Source organism: Psammomys obesus, unplaced genomic scaffold (assembly GCF_907164565.1).
Source record: "Psammomys obesus unplaced genomic scaffold, mPsaObe1.curated_primary_1811, whole genome shotgun sequence".
Lineage (NCBI taxonomy): Eukaryota > Metazoa > Chordata > Mammalia > Rodentia > Muridae > Psammomys > Psammomys obesus.
This window is the reverse complement of record NW_026590062.1, coordinates 26269260-26287782: the sequence shown is the minus strand read 5'-3', so window position 1 is coordinate 26287782 and position 18523 is coordinate 26269260. Positions and strand designations below refer to the sequence as shown.

The following is an 18523-nucleotide window of genomic DNA, read 5'->3' as shown; positions in this document are numbered from 1 at the left end:
CAGACAAAAATGCCTCCAACACCTACCTCTCTAACACCAAAGCCAGACTTTCGTTGACAAGAGAAAATGAGAATGGCATCAACAGAGGACCTCACACATAATCAGATAGAAGATTGATTCCCTTGCCATGGGAATCCCTTCTAGGCTGTTCCTGTTCCAGACCCAAGCCACAGCCCATCCACTCTCCCCAGGAAGTACTCACCCACACTGCTGAGGGAGCTGCTGCTCTCCGAGTCTGAGGGCATGATGGACAGGACACTGTAGGTGGAGCCTGGAGACAAAAAAGGAAACCAATATGTTACTAACCCAGAGGGCCCCTTATCCACAGCCTGATCTCTATTAGGTCAGCCTGCTGCACCAGAGCTGGGAATCTGGAGTCATGGTCAAAAGGGAGGGGTAATGGCCAGTATCTGGACTTAGCACAGTCTGCCCACCTTTCTTCTTCACACTTACACCCTGCTGCTCTAGTGTCTGAACAATGGGTCCAGACTGCCTCTGTCCCACACGACCACCTGAGTTTCAACCCCATGGTGGTTGGTGGGAGGAGAGATCTGACTCCACAAAGTTGTCCTCTGACCTGCACACACACATGCATGCACTCCTGTACTCACATGCACATAAAAACACATGCACACACAATAATAAAAATAAAAATAAATTAGTAAGCTGGGGTGGTAGAGCATGCATCCCAGCACTGGGGATGAAGTAGGTGGATATCTGAGTTTGAGGCCAGCCTGATCTACAGAGCCATGAAAGCCTACACACAGAAACCCTGTTTTGAAAAATACCAAAAATAAAAATAAATAAATAAATAGAATTAATAAAAACATGGCCATAAGGATGACTCAAAAAGTGAGAATGCTTGTTACCAAACCTGGGAACTTGTGTTCAATCCCCAAGTCCCATGTGGTGAAAGGAAAAATCTGCTCCCTGCAAGTTGTCCTCTGACCTTTGCACACATGGTATTATACTTGTAAGCTCTCCTCACACACTAAGTAAATGTATTAATTATTTTTTAATAAAAAAAAAAAATCAAGTTACTAAAAAACCTTATGAGCAATTTCAGTGTCACCAAAACAGAAAGTAGCACATTTTGTTTGGTGTGTCCCTCCCACCCCCGCCAGGGAGGAAGAGAAGATAAGAGCACTGGGGTTGAGAAGGCACCTAATATCTTTAATTCACTGTGTGCACACCACTATCAGGGGTTGGCTGCAAATATTTTTCAATACCAGATGCAACCTGCCAGCCTCGGGAATAACCTGTGGATTGAGATGTCGGCGGGCAATACCAGCATACCGAGCGAAGCACCTGGCCTGCTAGATGCTGGTTCCAACCTATGTGAGGAAAGGTTCAGCCTCACACAAGGTCCTGTCCCTGTCCCCTTGCATCAGTGACATTTCACACTAAGGAGTGAAAACCAAGTGTGTAAATTATTCTCTAAGGCCACAGCTGATGCAAAACTTAAAGAACAAGGCAAACCAATGCCACTGGGACACTACACTGGGTTTTACCGAAAAGCATGCCAGGCAGAGGTGGCAGATTACCTAAAACAGGTACGAAGAGGAATGTTCTGTTCCTAGAACCAGGTGGGTGAGCACAGGGTTTGCTATAATGACTTGAACAAGCCTTAGGGCTCTGACATTAGAAACTGCTAAGAGACGCAGTGGGGGTGGGGGCGGACAGGGAAAGGAAATGAAAAGGAGACTTAGGGCAACAGGTAGCTTACTTGTAAGGAAACCTCACTATGTCCAGGGGAGTAAAGGACACCTGAGGGGGCAGAGGAGACTGAGTAGAGGATGAGGGGATGAGGGGTTGAGGAGGGGATGAGGCCTGACAGGGAGTTAGCTAGCTTGCCTATCTATCAGACAAGGAGATGAAGAGAGAGAAAAGAGAGTTCAAAATACACTGGGGGAGCAGGAACAGGCCAATGACCAGCAAGGACTAGTGGCCTCATCACTGAAATTTCTAGGAACCTGAGCAGAGTGGGAGTTAAGCACAAAAGGGGGGGACTAGGTAACTGGGCAGGTGTCTAGTCTTGCAGCAGGACAGTCCTAGGCTGAAATGTCTCCTCTAGCATCTCCACAGCAGGTGACAATGCTGTCTGCAGAGGGAAGGCAGCAGGGGACTCAGCACTCTCCAAGCATGATGTCACAAGGCCATTTGTATATCATTTGCTGGGTTCTAAAACCAAAATACTCCCTCTATCTATGAAATTCCATGATCCTGCTTTTTCAAAGCAGCAGCAGCAGCAGCAGCAGCAGCCAAGTCCATGCTCCTGTATTTCAAGTCCCACCCACTTCAGTAGTCCCTGGCTTAGAACTGAAGCTAACCTTGAACTCCTGATCCTCCTGCCTTGATCTCCCAAGTGTACCACCACCCTGTTTCTGCAGTGCTGCAGAATGAACCCAGAGCTTTGTGAATGCAGGGAGACTGAGCTGAAGGCCAGCTCCACAAGGGCTTTGGCTGTGCATTTCACACTTAGGCACTTGTGCTTCAGAAAAGGGGACACTGCGACTTTTTTAGTTAGAATATTAACTACACATATATATGGCATATACATGTCATATACAATTTGATATTTCAACACAAACATGCATAGATATGTCACAGATTGATCATCAACAACTATAGGTGACATCCGTCATCTCTCAAAATTCTTATTTCTTCTTTTTTCTTCAATATTTTTATTTAGAAGTTATAACAGAATTGCATCATTCCCCTTCCCTTTCCTCCCACCAAACCCTCTCATATACCCTCCTACACTTTGATCTCTTTCAAATTCAAGACCTATTTTTCTTTAACTGTTGCCACATATATGTGTGTTTGTGTGTGTGTGATGCTGATCAGTCTGTATAAAGTTAGTTATATGCAAATTTTAAATCTCTTTTACTGCATGGTATCCTTGAAGTCAGACACAACCAGGCCATCCAAAAACAGCTGCAAGGAACAAGACTCTAACAATCACATTTCAGTTCTAAACTCAGGGGCCATCTTTTTAGATTATGGGAACCAGGAAGGCTGGCAAGCTGCTATATGGTGGATTGTTTTGAAAAGACACCTACTTGGGAAAGCAGGCACAAACAAATGCTCCCAGTCACACCCCCGCAAGTCTGTGCTCAACTCAATGCAGCCTGGCACTTCAGCCTGTACTCTGTAAACTACTGCCAGAATAGAACGCTCGCTTCTTTCTCTTACTGGCATCCACAGTGTCCCATCTTCCAGGAAAGCAGCTTGCTCCCCACACACATGGCCTCCTCCTCCCCACAGCGTATTTCCACTCTTAATTAAGCTTGGCAGATGCCCTTTTTCCTCCCTGCCTAGTGTCCTCCCCAGCTGGGGGAGTACATTTCATGTCTCTGCAACCAATACATTCTGTTCCTCTTCCATGTCCCCAAAGTCCTGACTAGGCTATGAGGCCTGCCTGGGGCACAGTGACATCTTTATCTGCATCTATGGGCATCATCCTGGCCCCTCATCACAGGAGCTGGCAGGGCTCCTTGCCCTACCAAGGCTGATGGGGGGGGGGGAGGATAGTAACTGATTAAGACTGAACAGGACCCAGTTTTCACAATGTTCTCAGAGCCTTGAACGTCATTACAGGGAAAGGGCCCAAAGATAGCACTGTCTGAGCAGTGTTTTGTCTTCACAATTATTGTCTTTAAGGCCCTATGTGATCAGGACTGTTAGTAGCAGGAGACAGAGGGTTTATCTCCCTTCTCCCCTCCCCACTCCCCAGCCTAGTCTTACACACACACACACACACACACACACATGCACACGCACATGCTATACAATGTCTTTTCAAAGCTGATAGCTTTCTGAGAGGCAATCCTCTGGCGTTACCTCCCTCTGGGGTTTTAAAGTCAAGCCTGAAGACCTACAGAAGTCCCATCTCAGCATAGCATTCTTAGATGTCCTGTCCACCCCATCTGTCTGCAGCAGCCATAAGAATGAGGCAATTTCCTGATTCCCTGAAGGAAGTTCTGCTATATCTAACTGAAGCCTAAGGCATCCTAGAGAGCTTGTATGGAGGAGGACCCTCTCTGCCCAAAAGCCCAGGTCACTGGACACTGCAGAACAGCCCAGCTTCCCTCACACATGCTACCTGAAGGTATCACATGCTACCAGCCTGTGATAGCCGAAGCAGATGAAAGAAACCCAAATGGTATATGCAGAAACATTGCCACAGAAGACAAATTTGAGGCAGGCTTCAGATGGATGTGTGGGCTTGAGGGTCACCTATATGGGTTCTCTGCCATCTGAGAAATTGCTTGGGGACCTTAGGACCTGAGACCACATCGCTAAGAAGCCTGGGACATGTGGACACAGACCAGTAGTGCACGGACCAAGGGCAGGAAGCAAGATTAACAGAGAGACAGGAGTGGAGCTACAGATGGAAGTTTCCATGGAAGCCTGGGGAAAGTAGGTACCTCTGGGAGACAGCTGACCTAGCGACACTCTGGGACTGACCTTCTGCAAGCATTATCTATGTCCTTTAGAGGAGCTCAGGTCTGCTAATTCTGCTATGGTGTGACTCAGTCACACTGAGTCACCAAGAATACTTCAAAAGAACTTTTAGAACGATAGTGATAAGGGAACTCCCCTGACTCCCAGGTCCCTTTCTGCAGGCTGCAAGGGCCAGGAAGTGTCCTTTCACCCACCCCTCCATTTACCTGGAAATATAAAGGGCTGGGTGACTCATGCTACCACCATGGAAACCCAAAACAGCTGAACTAGTATGCAGAGGTCCCTGACCACCAGGTACCCTGAGATATGGCCACAGACAGGCTAGCCCCTTTTACTTAACCAACTGAGGAAATGGGCTTGCTACTCCCAGACAGCTCTGAGACCCCAGGACCGTGGGTGTCAGCAGCAGGTGCCTGCCCCACCCTGCTGTCCTCCTACAGCCCACACCTGAAGAACTATAACTCACATGCCCAATCACTCCCCAACTCACACATGTCTCTGTAGGGCACTGGGTCAGTTGAGAGGAAACAGGCTCAGAAGCTCCAGAGACTGCACACCTGCTAGAAGCATCAAGAGAGAATACTCAGCTGAGCCCCTAGGACAAAGGAAATGTAGCAACTAGAGCTCAGAGGCCAGCACCAGCTACCCTGGGCTTATCTCCCAAATCCACCGTTACCTAACCCTCAGGTTCTCTATGATGGAAATGCCTTCCTTGGAAAGGTCCTATGAGGACCAACTTAATAGCTCCATAAAGAACACCTGAAACAACACCCAACATGGCCAGCCCCAAGCACAAGCTGTTGAGCTCAGATTCTGGTGAGCCAGCCTGTGGCAGGCCCTTCCTACCCTGCCCTTCTGCACTCTTGCATTACCTAAATGGAAGGCTGTGGTAGTGATGAAGTCAGTCCAAAGGGAGACTGCAGATTGCATGCCACTCTCTAATAGTTACTGATAGCAGCTAATGGGTCCCTAGCCTAGTAAGCGCTAGGACTGTGCGTGCTTCGGCTCACACTGCAGACACTGCTTCATTTAACACCTACAATAACCCAGAGGTCCTCATTAGGCTCATTTTACAGAGGCAGGAACCGAGGCTCTCAATTACTCGACTTGTTCAAGGTAGAGGTAATAATGGCAAACAGGACACAATCCACACACATGCTACCCTTCGAGTCTGGGCTCTCAGGGCTCAGGACATTCTAGAGAAGAATGGAGAACATGGACCAGCCCTCACTGGTGAGCCCCTCTCTCCCTGACTATGGAGATGAGGAAGAGGTAAGTGTTGAGAGCCACTGTTTGCTGCTCACCTCCTGTAGTGCTGGGGTAGGGAAACCTCCTGAAGAAGTGCACTGAAGGGAGCCCCTGTTCCAGGATGTACACACTGAGGCCCAACACTGGAAGCTGACAAAGCTCAGGCATTTCAGGGAGCTAGAAGGGTGATGACCATGGACTGGAGATGTAGCACACACAGTCTAGGGCATGTCAGAGAGGGAAATCCTACCTACCCCATGCACCAAGGTGTCCATATAAAGGTGACAAAATGCTGACTACCTCTGTGCACAGCAAGTTAGTGATTCAGACTGATCCTGATTTGTCCTTGGTGTGCACAACCCACTCAAAGCAACTGGGCTTGTACGTTAGGATTTGACATTGGTTCCTCCACCCCTGGAGAAGACATTATAGTGTTCTTTGCAAAGTTTGAGAACACGCACCTTCAGCTTGGTCAAACAGCACAGTAATGGTGCATACCTCTCCCCTTCTAGGTCATCATAAGGACTATCAATCTAACCTGCAAAGGTGGCAGGATGTTCACTGTCCAGGCAAAAGGGACATGCACCTGTTGGGTGGACAGTGGTCCTGGGGGAGCAATGGGAGCACAGTGTGCCTGAAGCTTTGTGCTGCAGATGTTTAATCTGGGAGACAGGACCACAAGAAGCTAAGGTCAGTTTTTGCCTCTGTAAGCCCTCTCAAATCTGTAAGCCATAGCATGAAACAGGAGAGAAAACAAGCCAGAGTTAATAGAAATATACCACCTTCTTGCTTACTACTTGCTGGTCTGGTGGGGGTGGGGCATTTGGTGTTTGTCTTATTGGGATGAAAGTTCAGGTCAGACAGCTGCTTCCCTACCAGCCGAAGGCTTTGGGGACACCACAAGCAAGTGCCTGGGAACATGCACTCCTTTCAGATAGCATGAACTCTATGGGGAAGGTGAGGAAAAGGGGGGAAGGGGTCTGATCCTGTTAACCATCACCAAGCAGCGCCAACCTTTAATACTGCCTTCTATCTTGAAAACAAGCCCGACTTCTTGCTGTCTTGACTGGGACAGGTGGCATATTTGTACCCAAAAAGGTACCAGAGGTGCAAAAAGAGGTTGGACCACAATTATGGAGAGGGAGAGCAGGAGGAGTGGGAAGGCATGTGGGGGTAGACCAGGGGTCAGAAGCTTCTTACCAAAATGCAAAAAAATCAAGAATGTTTATTTATTAGTAATGACTGCAGCCACACCTGACCAAGGCCTACAACTGGAAGAGCCTGACCACAGTACCACTGCCTTGGCCTGCACTGTGCCCAGTGTGGACAGGGTGGAGAGTGACCGCCAAGTTCCTCTGTGCTCTGGTCAGCATTACCAATGGTCAAACCTGTCTTGAAATAAACTACCTTAGAGTCCTAGAAGCCACACAGAAAGGATGAAGATCTCTGAAAGGTCTCTGCCTTAGCCATCTCCCATACAAGAGAAGAGGACATCTCCCTGGATCTCTGGCCTTCCTGTCCTACATGCTCCACTGCCTTCCATCATCTCAGGGTGTCAAGTGGCTGCGAATCGGCCCACTGTGTGTCCCATTGTGTGACTCTGAGTCAGCTGCTCCCTTCTGTTTCTTCCTTGCTTATTGAAGAGGACGAATACTAGAAGATGAGAGGATTCAATGAGTAAGAGTACAAAGAGGCAACAGCCTTTGAACAGCTGGGCACTCACTAAGCTCTCCAAAGCCCTGTCTCAACAGCCTCCTAGGTAATGCCTGCAGGGAGCAGTGAACAGACATCAGGGCCTTCGCCCTGGCTCAGGCAGACAGTCTCCAGTCCTTGTTCAGCTCCTGGAGGGATCACTGGTAGAAAGCCCTTTATGAAGAATCTGTGTGCCACTTATTACAACCCTCTCTCTATGTTTAAATGAAAGCCTGTTCTTACAGTCTAGAAAAGCATAATGGTTGCTCTCAATTATCACTCTGGACATGCCTGTGGGGGGTACCTGAATGGCATTAATTGAGGTGAGACTGTCTACCCACTATGGGTAGCACCGTCCCCTATGCTGAGATCATAGGCTCTAATAAAAAGGAGAAATTTAGGGATAGAGATGAGCAAGATACATATTTAACAATGAGAAAAAGAGGACAAGAGAGAGGAGGAGGACATTGAGCATTCGTTACTGTTCTTTACTATGGTGTCATGCAATCAGCCACATCAAGCTCCTGCTGCTGTGACTTCCCTACCATTATGGATTACAACTTCATACTATGAACCAAAATAAACCCTTTATCTCTCATGTTTCTTTTGTCATGGGTATTTTACAGCAATAGGAAAAGTGGCTAAGATAGGAGGCCTTTTTTCCCTTTCCGCCATTCTGCCAGCCTGGCCAGCCCCAGGCTAGCTCTACCTTCCCTTATATATCTGTTCTGCTGCATGCTGAACAAATCTACCTTCTCCTTTAGTCCTCACTGTTAACTGCATGTGTGCATCAGCCAACCAAAGCAAGAGAAAGGTAGCGGGGTCCTATACAAAGTGCCTCCCCTTGATGGGCATGCCTATACTGGGAAATGGTTCCCACTCCAATGCTCAGGAAAAGCCATCAAGATGGCTCAGAAGGTAAAGGGATCTGCCATCAAGCCTGACACATGTGGTAGAGAGAACCAAAGCCCTCAAGTTGCCCTCTCACCTCCACACCTGTGCTATAGCTGGCACGCACACACAGTAGTGTACTAATATCCAGAACATATTAGAGGTCACAGTGATACAACAGAGAATAACACAGATAAAAATCTCTGCTGCTACCCCACCACCACCAGAGCTCTTGTGAGCAATGAGGGGATGAAATAAAGAAATACGGAAGGGTTCTCTGAGGAACTCATACCTGAGCAAAGACCCCGAGGGAAGTGTAGGAATGATGGAAGAGGACTGTTCCAAGTGTGTGTGTTGGGGGGGGGGGGTGCAGAGGCCCCAGGCCAGCTTGTAAGAAGGCCCAGGCAGTCTAGATGGGGTGAGCTTCGGGTGTAAGTGAGGTCACAGGAATGTTGATTCGGGTGACCTTACAGGCCATAAGGAGGATGTAGAGCTTTCCTCTGAGAAAGAAAAGAAACCTCCGGAAAATGTATATTTCTTTTCTTCTCTTATAGTAACCACTTTTCCTTTCTATACTTATTCAAAGTACAAAACAAAACCCTTCCTCCCATAAATGTACACACAAGAAAAATTAAAAACAGCTGAGGGTTTAACGGAGCTTGTCTGGTATGCATAAGACTCTGGGTTGAATCCCCAGCACCACATATGACCAGATAAGCGACACATGTCTGAAACCCCAGTACTCAGAAGATTCAAGGTTTGAAACCAGCATGAGCTACATGAGAAAGAGTAGGAGGAGAAGAAGCAGCAGCAACAGCAAGGGCTGAAGCTGGGCCAGATAGTGCACTCCTACAGTCCCAGCACATGACAGGAGAAGGTATGGAGCCAGTTTAGGCTTCAAAGTGAAAAAGAAAGAGGAAGACAGAGCCAGGAGTAAGGAGATCACTTAGAATGTTCCCCTCAACTGCTAGTACAGGGGGCAATTAGAGGTTGACCCAAAAGCCAAAGGTAAAAGGAATGAGAAAACAAAGAACACAGGAGAGTGATATGCTCGGCAGTGCTGCTGTATTTGGTGGGGTGTCCAAGAGGGGGACATTGTTAACAGGGACAGAGAACTGCAAAAGGACTGGTTTCGTGGAATAATAGGCACCAAAATTTACCAGTTTGAGTGCACTGAAGAAAGTGCACCCACTGGGTGGGTGGCACAGTGCTGAAGTACTTGCCTCCCCATGCTTTGAGGCCCTGCTTTCTACTCTCAGCACTGGAAAACAACCTAGGCCATGAACCCTGTGAAGACAGCCTCTTGATACTTATGCTGCAGTCCCAAGATAGGGAGACCGTGCCAGCTGAAGCTAATCCACTTAGGAGGACATCCAAGTCAAGCCCAGGATGGGCTGGTGATGTGGCAGCCTTGGGCACAAGCAGACAGAAGCCAGAGAGGCCAGACCCCGATCCTAAACACTAACTTCCGGTAGTGACACGGCTGTAGTCTGGGCAGATGTGCCTGTGAAGGCAGGAGAGAGAAGACTTTCTGGAAGAGGGAAAGAAAGAGTAAGAGAGGGGACATGTTCTAGAAGGCACCATGAGATATTGAGGAGGACTGATATACATCAACACATAAACTAGAAACACACACAACACTAGAAAGAGTGAGAAAGTTAAAAAAAAAAAAAAAAGCCAGGTATGTTGTTCCATGATTGTATCTCATTGCTGGAAATGCAGAGTCACGTGGATGCCCTGGGCTCACTGGTTAGCCAGTCCACCCTCCTCAGCCAGGTCCAGACCAGTGAGAGAGCCTCTCTCCCTGGAAGTTGTCCTCTGGCCTTTACACACATACACATATGCAAAAGACACTCTGCGGTAGTCATGTGAAGAGTTAGATGCTCTCCCAAAGAAGCAGTTAAGGAGGCAATTGACTGGCCTTGATTTTCCCACTAGGGAAAGGAAGGACTTATAGTAAAAACTAGAAACCAAAAAGGGGCATCTAGAAAGAACCAATACATCCTTGTCTGAAGCACTATGCTCAAAAAGCATGAGCCCACATCTGCAAGGGAGCCCACAGACATTAGTGAACTCTACTGTGGGCAAGATGGAGAACTGAGTACCACCCCTGGGTTTCTACTGGCTAGGCCTCCTCTAGAAGCTATTTTATAGTGTGTAGTGCTTAGCAGGCTCACTATAATTAATTGCTAATTGGAATTAAACTCCAAGAGCCAATCTGTTCTCCAAATCTTTCTTTTGAAGTTTTATTTTATTTATGGGTATGTACATGTGCCCACAAGGAACAGAAGAGGGCACTGGGTCTCTGTAAAACTGGAGTTAGAGACATTTGTGAGCCATCAGGGTGTGTGCTCGGAGCCCAACTCATAATTGGGCAGAAAGTGCTCTTAACCTCTACGCCATCTCTCCAACCCTCTCCTCTTAAATGACCAGGATTAAAAAGAATCCTCCAGGAAAAATAAAACGATACCTGTCTCTTTACACTGATCCTTTCTGTAAAGCCCTGCCCAAAGCACACAAAATTCTGGTCCCAGATGTCCTCTCAGATAAGGTGACAGGTGTGAAATTGCCACTCCCTGTTATCTAGCACTTGGCGTGAATTCTCAAACAGTAGCCTTCAGAGAAAAAAAGGCGGTTCCCAAAACTGCACAACAATGACTGGTCCAATCCTACCGCTCTCACTTGTTCTCTCGGCCACTCTTACAGCAGGAGCAAAGAGTTTCCAGGTGAGCAATGGGCTGTCACACCCACACACTCAGGCAGGGACAACGGTTGTACAGTCATCCTCCAGCCCCACCAAAGCAGGACGACCAACCATGAGCAAGCACCTCCCTAAAACCCAGAGCAAAGCTTCCATACAGTTCAGCTTCACCTCAGCGAACTCAGTGATCCAAGTGCTCGTGTGGACTTTAGCCCAAGAGAGTGGCCAATCTCATCCCCAATGACCAGCTGACAGGTCCAGCTGTGCTTCCCCAGTACAAAAGAAAGAGCTCTTCCAAACTTCTCAGGCATCATCTGCCCAACGATGTCTTCAAATTGTCCAGAGACAATCACAGGAAATGGGGAAGGGGAGCACAAGTATTTCAAATGCACAAGAGGATGTGGGTTATCTTTTACAGAGGACCCTAGGGAGAAAGGGTTGATCTTGTGTATTAAGAGAAAATGAGAAAATATTTCCCTAATTTGCATAAAAAAAACAAAACCCCACATCTGTATCCACAAAGGACAGCAAATGAAACCACAGTATGCCAATCCCCAAAGATGCAAAGCAATGCTATAACTTGAGCCTTTTGGCCATCTGAGGGCAGGCCCAGTCTCTTCCTTCCCTCACAGGGTCCAGGGTGACCACCCACTCAGTACCTAGGCATACCAGGCTGTGTATATCCCACCCTAGGATAAACTGCCACCATGAAACACACATCAAATAGAAATAACACCCTCTGAACACAGGGAACTTCCCAGAGACTCATACTCCAACCAAGGACTATTCATGGAGATAACCTAGAACCCTGACAATGCAGCCACTTCTGATGAAAACTGATAGACTAAGATCAGAAAGGAGAGGAGAACCTCCCCTATCAGTGGACTTGGGGAGGGCATGCATGCAGAAAGGTGGGGGGAAGGTAGGACCGGGAGGGAAGGAGGGAGGGGCTTATGGGGGGTACAAAATGAATAAAGTATAATTAATAAAAGTTAAATAAAAAAATTAAAAAAAAAAAGAAATAACACCCTCAAGCTTTCAACATGCTGAGGAGAGAGGTCTTGCCCCAGCTCCATTCTGTGGCTAAGAACCCTGAAGCTCTCAGGGATTAACAAATAATTACCCAGGATTCCACAAGCCAAGAGCCACTAGATGCACCATCCTCTGAACCCTAAACATGGAAGAATCACAAGCTGCCTCTGATTAGGAAGCCCCACACCAGCCTTGCCTGCTCCTCGCTCATGCGGCTGCTCGACTGTTCTTGCTGATGCCTAGGCTGATGCCATTCACCCCATCCCGTCCCTAGTGCAGCCCCCAGAGTATACGTATAGCGTGAAAAGCTCTTTACTGTATACAATTCTGTAAGCCCTCTTTTTTCTTCTTTTAATTGGGGCTATATTGCTTTAATCAAAATGGGGAAAAGTCATTATTTAGAAAATGTAAACCAGTGTAGTTAAAATATGCTTTTAAATCTTCAGTTTCTGTGCAAAGAAATTAGGTTATTAATTATTTTATTAATATTAATTAATATTAATTATAATTAAAATTAATTTAATTATAATTTAATTATAATTTAAAATATATTTATATATTTTAATTTAAATATAAATTAATATATAATTTAAAATAAATTTAATTATATAATTAAAATAATTAATAATATTAATTATTTTATTATATTATATATAATTATTAATTATATATTAATGTATATATTAATATATATACATTAAAATATATATTAATGTATATTGAAAATGTATATTGAAATGTATATTGAAAGACTACTAAGAAAGGGGGGAGGGAGCTAAACTATCATTGCCAATGTCACATCAGCCGAAATGAGATAAAGGAGGCAGAAGTATGGCGACTGAGGCCAGTAAGGCTGCTTAGGCCACCACCAGAAAATGTCTACTCTTAAGCACGTTCCATTTTATCACATTTCAGAAAAACAAAGAGGAGACCTGGAGGGGCAGACAAACAGGCCCCGCAGTGACAGGCAGCAAGTGTGCTTGTGGCAATAGCAGCCACCCAGAGCCCGCCAGCGATCTTCATCTGAGAAATTCAGATTTCTCACGGCACACAAGGCTCCAACAACAAGTTGCCGTCAGCAGCAGCCCTACAAAGTGCCAATTTTCATATTTCCTAGGGCCTGAGGGGCCCCAAGCTTCTTGGCTTAAATGGAAACTGTCAGATAGGATTTTGTGTAAACACACAGTTTCCTGGGGGCAAACACTCTGAGAATACAACTTGCTCTTTCATTTTCTGACAGCTTTTTGTATGCGGTGGTTATATCAAAGATGAGACAGGCCAGTAGGGACTGCTTATGGGATGCTAGCACAGAGCAAGCCAGGAGTACATGCAGGAAGAGCTGAATAAATTGCAAGGCCTGGGGGCATGGGGGGAGAATGAAGTGAATATAGGGGCTACTCAGCTACTCCTCTCCTCCTCCCATAGCCCCTTTCCCTTGCCTCTGTATTAGCATACCCTAATTCCTGATGACCTGCAAGGTCTTACAGAAAGAGCTGGCACAAAAATATGAAGAAAAAAAAAAGTGACAGAGGATAGCAAAAGTTTTGGATAAACAGAACTGAATAAAGAGCAATACAAACAGGGCTGGAGAGAAGACTCCATCAGTAAGGTGCTTGCCGCACATGCACGAGAACCCTCATTTGATCCCCGACACCCCCACAAAAAGCTAGAACATAAAATAACAGGCCCCTGTAAGCAGGCCCCAGTGATTGGAGAGGTGGAGACAGGGGGATCCCTGGCCTTGCTTGTAAACCACAGTAGTCAAATCTCTCTCTGGGCTCTGGGTTCTGAGAGAGAGAGAGAGAGAGAGAGAGAGAGAGAGAGAGAGTGTGTATCTCAAGAATACAAGGTAGAGAGCAATTGGGGCAGATAACTAGTGTTGAGATCTGGCCACTACATGGAGAGAGACAGACAGAGACAGAATGAATAATTAAATCTTCACCGGAGCTTATAGACAAGGTTTGTGAACGATACCAATACTTCTGGAACCATTTGAAAGGGCCAGCTACTGTTTTTATCCTAAGACCCTTTTCTGGCTCCTCCTAAAACCACTTCAAAATACAGATAGACATGTTTAATTCTAATACCACTGCACTTGGAGACAACAGACTCTGCAGTGAAGGCATCGCTGAGACCCATCCTGACTTGTCAAGAAAAACATTTTCTTCTCAGGTTTCATATCTCATCCTAAACGAAGTTCATCTTAACTGTGTGTGCTTGCACAGTAAGTGCTGTTGCCACTTTGGGGATGGTGAAGAGTCCCTTTCAACAAAGGAGGAAGAGTTGCCAAAATTGACACATTGGAATTTCCAAAGGTCTCATTTCCTTACATTTAAGGGGACAGAGTGAGCATCTGACCAGGAAGATGGTCAACCCCCAGGTGCCCCCCAGACATGGGCAAGAATGGAAACCAAGTCTCTAGATACAAATGGAAAACAGTCTCTATTGTAAATAGAAAGGGATGGACAATCCCTGAGACTGCACCAGCAACATGGAGAAAAATGGGATCTGTTCTGGGTACCAGTTCCTAGCTGGTTGCCGCAAGTGCAGACCCATGATCAAGCTGAAACACCCTCCACCTACCACAAAGGCCATTTGTTTCCCATGAGTGCCTAGAGCATTAGTGGAACCAGTTGGCCCAGTCAGGAGTTGTGACCCTGGTGGATGGGTGGTAACAAGGGTGCCCTGTGACCACACCAGATAATTAGTAAAGTAGTATTGAGTTACACAGTCTAGCAATTTACCTACCAGGTGAGAATATGGTTAGCATTCTGCTTCCAGATGCCAGAAGGGGTTAGGTGGGGTTAATTACAAGCTAATGCACCTCTGCTTCTATACACTCAGTGTGGTACCTTGACACATTAGGGGGTGCAGGAGGAAAAAAAAATGTGGTCATGGCTGGGGATGTAATTCATTTGGCAGAGTGCTTGTCTAACAGGGGTAAAACCCTGAGCTCAGTCCTCAGGACTGTATAAAACTAGAGTGTGGTGGCACACACCTGTAATCCCAGCTCTCGGAGGTGGAAGCATGAGAATCAAGGGCTCTAAGTCATCCTCAGCTATACAGCAAGTTTAGGCTAGGCTACATGAGACCCCATCTACAACAAAAAGCTAATGGGAAAAAGAAAGGTAACAGAAAGGAGGAAGTGAGGAAAGGAAAGGGGAAGGGAATGAGAGGGGGTGGAAGGAAAAGTTAGGAAGGGGAAAGGGGAGAAGGGAGAAGGGAAAGGAAAGACCTGGAAGGGAGGAGAGAGGAGGGAATGTCAGAGAGAGAAGAGGGAGAAAGAAAAGGGGGGAAGGGAGGGGAAGAGAGGAGAGGGAATGACAAGGAAGGGAAGGGTAGGAGAGGGAAAATGCTCTAAGACAGATACCTGGACCCTATGGAAACACAGCAGCCCAGCACTCTATCTCAGACACTGCAAGATTTCTTCAACAGAGCTTCAGGCAGCTGGGTAAGCAGGTATAGACAACTTCCCTCCCACAGCACTAATGCACAGGCACATGACCTACCTACCAGCACGACAGCTCTACCACCTGCTGACAGTATGACCTGGACCAAGTTTCCCAACACAGCCAGAAAGGTGGACCCTAAGATACTGGACCCTCTGCACTCCTATACCTCCCTGAAGGACAGACCCACAGTATGGGTCCCAAAGTGTCCAGTCTCACCCTGCCCTCCCAGTCTTTGTGACGCCACAAGTCCCACACATATATATTCACAAGCCACGTCTCAGACCAGGAGTGGCAGCAGTTTGCAGGGGCTATTCCAGCTAATAAAATAATATCCATTCCTCTTTTGCTTACAACAGCACATCTCAGACATGCCCTCAATCTTCCTTCCCCACGACCCACAAGCAGCAAGCCAACATGGGATGCAGGCAGAAGCCAAGTTGCCTTGTGAAAAAAACACTACCTGGACAGGCAAAGCCATGATGTTTACACGCCAGAGAATGAAGGCCTGCTTGGAGAGAGATAAATGTTTGGAACACAACCAATTTTTCCTGCTTCTGTCTGAAAAGTGTGTTCAAAACTTGGCTGAAACTATATGTGCCTTATCTAACTTCAAAGAGAACACTGTCACCAGTGACAGTCTCAGACTGTTAAAACAGAAGGTCTCCAAAAGCCAACTAGTGTAGTGTAGGCATCAGGTAGATAAGGAAACAGATCCCAGCAGGGCCAGATGCTGCCTACCTCTGGGATCCCCTTGGATCCTGTGCACCATACTACCACTGACTGCTTAACAAGACAGTGTCACTCCAATGAGCTCCTAAACATCAGTGTAGTTCTTCATTTAGCTCTATAGCCCCAGCCTCTCTTGAAGGGCCCTGAAGCAGCAGATACCCAGTACAGGGTGCTGTGCTTCAAAAACAGCACATTCTCTATAATAATATACATGATTTTCTAATCTGCCAGTGTTTTACAAGTTAATGAAAAAAGTAAGGACTGGGAGTGCAGCTCAATGGTACAGCATGTGCTGAACAAAAACAAAATTCTGGGTTTTCTCCCTAGCACTAAAATATACATAAAAGTAGAGTGTGCTGTGTAAATGGATGATCCAGTCAGCTGACCAGAGACACAGGTAAGCCGAGCTGAATCTGGAGCCGCGGCTTTCTCCTTCTTAGCCTAAACACGGCGGCTACTGGACAAGTGAGTGAAATACCCTGAAAACGGTAAGACCAGTATGCTGTGTGGCCCAGGGACAGGCACTAGTTAGAGAACCAAACCTGGATCCCACCCTGTCTCCGACATTAGGATGCTGGTCATATAACCACCTGTGTTCAACCTCAGTTTCTTATATTCTTCATCAAAAGATAAATGTCACCTTGCTTACCTGCCAGGATCAGGACCAGAAGAGAAAGAAGACAACACAAATGTGCAGTAAGGAACACACATACTTCAGCTTCAGTCTCCTCAGAGCCCCCAGTAACGAAACCTTGTCTTCTTCACCTACCAGTTCACTCCCTTCCTCACTCATCCTGCTAAGCCATGTGGATGGACAAACAGACACCAGACACCATCAGTTCCACTTTACTGATGATGGGCGAACAGGTCCCAATAAGCTTCAGAGGTATATCGGCAGTGCCACAGAAACCCACACACTAACTCTCATTTGAAACCTGGACCTTTTGAGGGAAGCACCAAGAGTCACTGTATGAACCCTCAGTATCCACAATTCATGTCTGGCTGGGCAACAAGGCCCTCGGCCAGTTTCTTGGATGCAACAGACAAGCATGACCATAAACTGTCCCATGCTTGGGTACAAAAGGACCGGAAGCTCAGTGCAAAGGAACACTGATAACCATACCCTGTGGGCTAGGACTCACCCTATTGCCTAACTCTCTCTAGAGTGAATATGAACAATAGAGGGTGCGATGAGGGTAAAGCCAGAACTACTCTCCCTGAGCTAAGTCCACTCCCATCTCACTGCCCCTGCCTAACAGCGGCCATCTCATGTCCTCCTCGCACATGAGGGCTACCTTTCTATCCCTTAGGAACTAGAGTAAGTGGTCAACCCCTCCCCCCTTCCTAAGCACCAACTCACTGGTTCCAGACCTTTACAGGAAGCTTGGGGAGGTGTGGAAAAATGCCAAGTCCTCTGTGTCACACGCCTGGTGGTCATGTCTACCACCTACTTGGAATCAGGACCCTTGACATGTATATACACAGCAATGACGCACACATAGGCAGGATCTTGCTACTAGTGCCTGACTGCCTGCTCAAGAATCCCAGCTCATGAGCTTATGACTCAAACTCATTCTTTAACCAACCTGTTAGCTTTAGTTTCCTCACACAGGGATGCTACAGTGTTCACAGCCCAGAACTGCTGGTAAAGTGCCATCTTCCCAGGCACCATGTAAACAGCTCCCTCTGAGGTCCCCTTTTTCCTTTTTTTTTTTTTTTTGTCATTGCCCTACATGAATGCTTAATTGAGAAGACCAAGTCACAATCCCAAGTAATCTTTTCTTCCAAATACACAGGGCTGCTTTAGCCTTGTCAGTCACTGTTCATTCTTCCTGGAGGTCTGCTTTAGGCTTTGAGGTCTACAGGCAGAGGTAAGCCCAGGCTCATTGGCCCCTCACTCATAGTGAATCCTTCTCTAACCCCCCACCCCAGCCATCCACAGAGGCTCTTCAAGACCCTCCTTGCTAGCCTGGCAGCTTTCTCTTGGCGAACCCGATTTCAACTTACCCCTCCTCCTCCAGTCTGTGTTGACCCACCTAGAGGTCTTGCCGGCTGTCTGCTCTTTCCCGACCCCGAGGGCAAAGGTATCTCCTACTTAAATATACTGTCTCCACTTCTGTTCACAGACCCTCCTCAAGGCAGCCTCTCAAGAAGTGACCAGGGATTCAGAGAAGGGAAGCTGTAAGCCAGCACCCAGCCTGACCCAGTCCTATGATGGCTCATTCCATGTGGTTTCTCTAACAGTGACACAGAGCAGGCTCTGGCCAACAGACCTCACTCAGCGCAGCAGGCCAAGCGAGCTTATGTGCTC

General features: G+C 46.9%; 1 protein-coding gene across 2 annotated transcripts in view; it reads right to left on the bottom strand.

Moving 5' to 3' along the window:
- Dlg5 (discs large MAGUK scaffold protein 5) overlaps positions 1-18523 on the bottom strand; it is a 111907-nt gene that overhangs the window by 69518 nt on the left and 23866 nt on the right. For both annotated transcript variants that reach the window (XM_055605816.1, XM_055605817.1), the window contains exon 2: positions 203-271. In XM_055605816.1, coding sequence (XP_055461791.1) covers positions 203-271 — 69 coding nt within the window. The remainder of the gene's footprint in view (positions 1-202; positions 272-18523) is intronic.